Source organism: Gossypium raimondii, chromosome 7 (genome assembly GCF_025698545.1).
Source record: "Gossypium raimondii isolate GPD5lz chromosome 7, ASM2569854v1, whole genome shotgun sequence".
In the NCBI taxonomy this organism is placed as follows: domain Eukaryota; kingdom Viridiplantae; phylum Streptophyta; class Magnoliopsida; order Malvales; family Malvaceae; genus Gossypium; species Gossypium raimondii.
Genome location: NC_068571.1, coordinates 13,803,449 through 13,808,547, shown reverse-complemented (window position 1 = coordinate 13,808,547; position 5,099 = coordinate 13,803,449). Strand labels below are relative to the sequence as shown.

At 41.4% G+C, this 5,099-nt stretch overlaps 1 protein-coding gene across 1 annotated transcript; it reads left to right on the top strand.

Annotated features, from left to right (window-relative positions):
* Positions 1-228: 228 nt before the first annotated feature.
* Positions 229-2,389, top strand: LOC105763799 (uncharacterized). Its single transcript, XM_052633849.1, has 4 exons — positions 229-691; positions 1,211-1,374; positions 1,639-1,914; positions 2,156-2,389. Exons 1-4 carry the CDS (start codon positions 229-231, stop codon positions 2,387-2,389), a joined length of 1,137 nt encoding a protein of 378 aa, XP_052489809.1.
* Positions 2,390-5,099: the final 2,710 nt, after the last annotated feature.

Below are 5,099 nucleotides of genomic sequence, written 5' to 3'. Positions count from 1 at the left end.
AGATTTTATTACTGGTACTTTCTTTAATGTACCTTATACTGCACTGATTGATGTTGGGTTTACGCATTCATATATAGCATGCTCGGTGTTTGAGACTTTGGGTATAATGGTTGAAACCACTACGAATGAAATTACTGTGTTGAGTCCTTTAGGGCAGTTAGTTAAGGTGAATAGATTGTTCAGAGATGTACCATTGGTGGTTCAAGGAACCATCTTTTTGGCGACTTAATGGAACTTTCTTTTGGAGAATTCGACTTAAAACTGGGCATGGACTGGTTGGTTAAGCATCAGGTGAATTTGGACTGTGCTACTAAATATGTGGTATTGAAAACTGTGGAGGGGGATGAGGTGGTACTAATAAGGGAGCGTCGGGATTATCTGTCAAATGTGATTTCTGCTCTGAGGGCCGAGAAGTTGGTTCATAAGGGTTGTGAGGCATATGTAGCCTACAGCAATGGTGTCGATTCTGAGGCTCCGTCTGTTAAAGATATCAGAACAGTCAAGGATTTTCTGGATGTTTTCCCCAATGAACTACCTGGACTACCTCCAAACCGTGAAGTTGAATTTGGGATTGAGCTCCTACCGGGTACAGCTCCGGTGTCCATCGCTCCCTATAGAATGGCACCGAAGGAGCTAGTAGAGCTTAAGGCTCAGATTCAAAAGCTACTGGATCGTGGGTTCATCTGCCCTAGTGAGTCTCCATGGGGAGCACCAGTTCTGTTTGTAAAATAGAAGGATGGAGCCATGCGTATGTGCATCGACTACCGGTAATTGAATAAATTGACTATTAAGAACAAGTACCCCCTATCGAGGATTGATGATCTATTCAATCAGTTTCGAGGAGCTTCGATCTTCTCTAAGATTGATATTCGATCAGGGTGTCATCAACTGAGAGTCAAGGAGGCTATTGTACACAAGATAGCGTTTAGGACTCGTTATGGTCACTATGAGTTCCTAGTGATGCCATTTGGATTGACGAATGTGCCGACAACTTTTATGGAAGTGATAAATCGGGTGTTCCAACCTTATTTGGATCGGTTCGTAGTGGTTTTTATAGATGACATCTTGGTGTATTTAAGAACTGAGGATGAACATGACGCACATCTCTGAGTTGTTCTGCAAATTCTAAGGGAGAAATAATTATATGCCAAGTTCAGCAAGTGTGAATTCTGGCTGGTAACATTTCTGGGCCATGTGGTATCTACTGAAGGGATTAGAGTTGATCCTCGAAAAATTGAAGATGTTCTAGATTTGAAGCCACCTAAGACAGTATCTGAGATTCGAAGTTTTCTGGGTCTGGCAGGGTATTATAGACATTTTGTTGTGGGGTTTTCGTTGATTGCTGCACCTCTGACTAAACTTTTGCGTAAAGGGGTACCGTTTGTCTAGACCGGTAAGTAGCAAGAGAGTTTTGAGAAACTTAAGAAGGTTCTTACGGAGGCCCCTATCTTAATATAACTAGATTCTGGGAAAGAATTCACTGTCTACAGCGATGCATCACATGTCAGTTTGGGATGTGTATTAATGCAATAGGGTAAGGTGGCAGCGTATGTGTCTTGTCAACTTAATACTCAGGAGGTGAATTATCCGGCGCATGACTTGGATTTGGTCGTAATGGTGTTTGCACTAAAATTCTAGAGGCATTACTTGTATGGTAAGAAGTGTATCATTTACACTGATCAAAAGAGCCTTAAGTACCTCTTCACTCAGAAGGAGCTGAATCTTAGGCATCGTAGATGGATTGAGCTACTTAAGGACTATGAGTGTACTATTGAATATTACCCTGGTAAGGCTAATGTGGTAACTGACGCTCTGAGCCGTAGAGCTATGACTAACCTGAGAGCAATGTTTGCTCGCCTCAATTTATTTGATGATGGTAGTTTGTTGGCTGAACTTCAAGTTAAACCGACGTGGGTAGAGTAGACCAAAGATTTTAGAATAAATAGCGAAGGGGTGCTCTGTTTCCGTGGGAGAATCTGTGTACCGAAAGATACTAAATTGAGGTAGTCTATACTACAAGAGGTGCATAGTAGCCCTTATGCTATGCATCCTGGAAGAAATAAGATGTACCACAACCTTCGTGAGCTATACTGGTGGCCAGGTCTTAAGTGAGAGGTTACTGAATTTGTGGCTAAGTGACATGTTGCTTTGGAAGTGGAAGATAGTGACTATGGACTTCGTTTGTGGGTTACCCCTTACACCTACTAAGAAGGATTCTGTATGGGTTATCATGGATCGATTGACCAAGTCCGCCCACTTCATACCGGTTCGTACTAACTACTCTCTGCAGAAGCTGGCTAAACTGTATGTGTCTGAGATAGTGAGACTGCATGGGGTACCGGTTTCCATAATACCAGATAGAGATCATCGCTTCACGTCTTGGTTCTAGAAGAAGTTACATGAGGCTTTGGGTAGAAGACTGGACTTTAGTACTGCGTTTCACCCCAGACAGATGGTCAATCGAAAAGGGTGATTCAAATACTGGAAGATATGTTAAGGTGTTGTGTAATTGATTTTCGAGGCTCTTGGGAAGACTATTTGCCTTTGGTAGAGTTTTCTTACAACAATAGCTACCAGTTTAGCATACAGATGGCACCTTATGAGGCATTATATAGTCGTAGGTGTCGTACTTAATCGTGTTAGACTGAGTTGGTCAAGCGGTGTGTTTTGGGCCCTGAATTGGTTTCTGATACCGAGGATAAGTTAGATTAATTCGAGATCGGCTGAAGGCGACATCTGACAGACAGAAGTCATACTCGAATTTGAAGCGCAAGGAGATTGAGTATTCTGTGATTGGATTGGATGGGATTCATGATGTGTTCCATGTCTCTATGCTGAGGCGTTATCGCTTTGATCCCATACAGGTGATTTCGACTGAGGAGATTGACGTTAAACCAAACTAGACTTTTGAGGAGGAACCGGTTCAGGTTTTAGATTGTGATGTGAAAATTCTGAGGAAGAAGTCTATTCCAATGGTTAAGGTGTTTGGGCGCAATCATAGCTCAAAGGAGGCCACGTGGGAACCCGAAGGGGCGATGCGACAACAATACCCTTATCTATTTTGACCAGGTAAATTTTGAGCTCGAAATTTTTTTTAGGGGGTAGAGTTGTAATACCCTAAAAATCTAAGTATTTATTTTTGCATGTTTGTAACGCAACTACTTGTTTGCTTCAGTGGTTAAGTGATTTGGGTGTGTTTGGGAGTGTCTCAGAAGTCTTGCGTTCAAGCCTGGGCTTGTGCAAAATTTTTTTTTTATGGAAGGAAACCTTTGCCTATAGTTAGTAGGCTTGTAAATTATTTTGGGTAAAGCATGACATAAAAAGCCTGCTGGTCTAGGGGGTAAGTGGCATATTACCTATGCTAGTGGTCTAAGGTTTGAATCTTGCTGTGGTAAGGGAGTGTTTATTTCGCTGCTTTCCCGTGGGGGTGTTGGAGTTTTACTGAAACACTGAAGTGGTTGAGGGGAATTCAAATTGAGTGGTTGAGGTGAGGTGTAATAAGATGGAGAGATTTGAGGAGGGATTTTAGGAGTAGATTATGGGATTGGGGAGGTTATCCCGATTTGGTGGGATGTAGAATTCAGCACCCTCCCCTCATTTTTTCCCAATTTCAGTTTTGATAGAGTATTTTTTTTTTCAATTTACTGCTACCACACCTTCCTAGTTCTCTTTGCCGATTTTCTACTTTCTATCCCTATCGATTCATTCTTATTTTGCTAATTTACTCTTCTCAGTTTCTTTCTTTTTTTTCCGAAAGCTTTTGCCGAATATTGCTAGGTGTGCGTTTGCTATATCTTTTGTTTCTTTCGGCTTTGTCTCTTTTCACGACGGGCCAAATTCTGGGCTATGTGGGCCACACGAGTATGTGGGCCCATATGGGCCCGCATTATGGGCTTTGGGCCCAGATTCACCATTGACTGTTAAGGTTACACGGGTCGCTCGAGACGACTGTGGACTTACTGGTGGGTCGATAAGTAGACCTAGACTCCCAAACTGATATAAAGTGACTATTATGCCCCCACGTGGTAAAATGACTATTATGCCCCTATATTATAAAATAATTGTATGCTTTATGTTATGTATGACTGTATATAAGCATGCCACGATATATATATGTTGCATAGATGTATGATATGTTACATGGGGATGAGATTATTATGATTGGAGGAAGTATACTATACTGGCAGCTCTGCTGCAAACACTGTTCAGTGTCGCAACCGGTGCTAAATTTTCGAGTGTAGGGATGGGTGGGTGATATTATCCCCACATGGTGTGTTGGGCTGGACGGAGTTGAGTGTAGAGGATGGTTGGGTAGGATTTCTGATTGCATGTCTTAACTGTTACTGTCACTGTAATGGGCTAAGGCCCACACTGATACTGATACTGTAATGGGCAAAGGCCCAACTGAACTGAACTATACTTGAATTGGGCTTAAGCCCAGACTGTAAATGCATTGGCTATTTGCTTATATGGGGTTAAACACTGAGATTTCGTGAACTCGCCCTCTGTTTATCTTATAGGTAATCCCCAATCTTAGGGACCGGTGTTGCGAGGGACTCGGAGGTGGCCACACAACCGCACCTGCTTTTATATTTGACTTTTTATTTATAAGAAATTTATTTTGGGTATTTGTTTTGTAATAAGGCCTCTTTAAATTTTTTTCTTTAAAACTTTTTAATTTGGGGATTTTACTTATTTTAAATCATATCTGATAGAAATAGGATGCAGATTTTCAAAAGACGTATGTTTTTTCAAAACACCACGTTTTCGTACCATAAATAAAAGCTTACGCATCAAATAATGTTTTAAATACAGTAACAAACTAATATGATCACCAAACTGCTAAAGACAACTTGAGTTTCAATAAACGAGAATTAATATAGAGCAGGTTTATCATTGAAACTATGTTTTCAAAAAACACTTCAATATGATATCATCAAATTCGGCCATAACGTCTAGGCCGGGTTTGGGGTGTTACAATGTGTCCCCTGTATCTTTTAAAGCGCACAAGTCAGTATGCTCACATGGCCTTGTGGCACAAGTCAGTGAGTGATATGGGCACGGACACGAGCTGGGACAAGGTCGTGTGTCCCTATTTC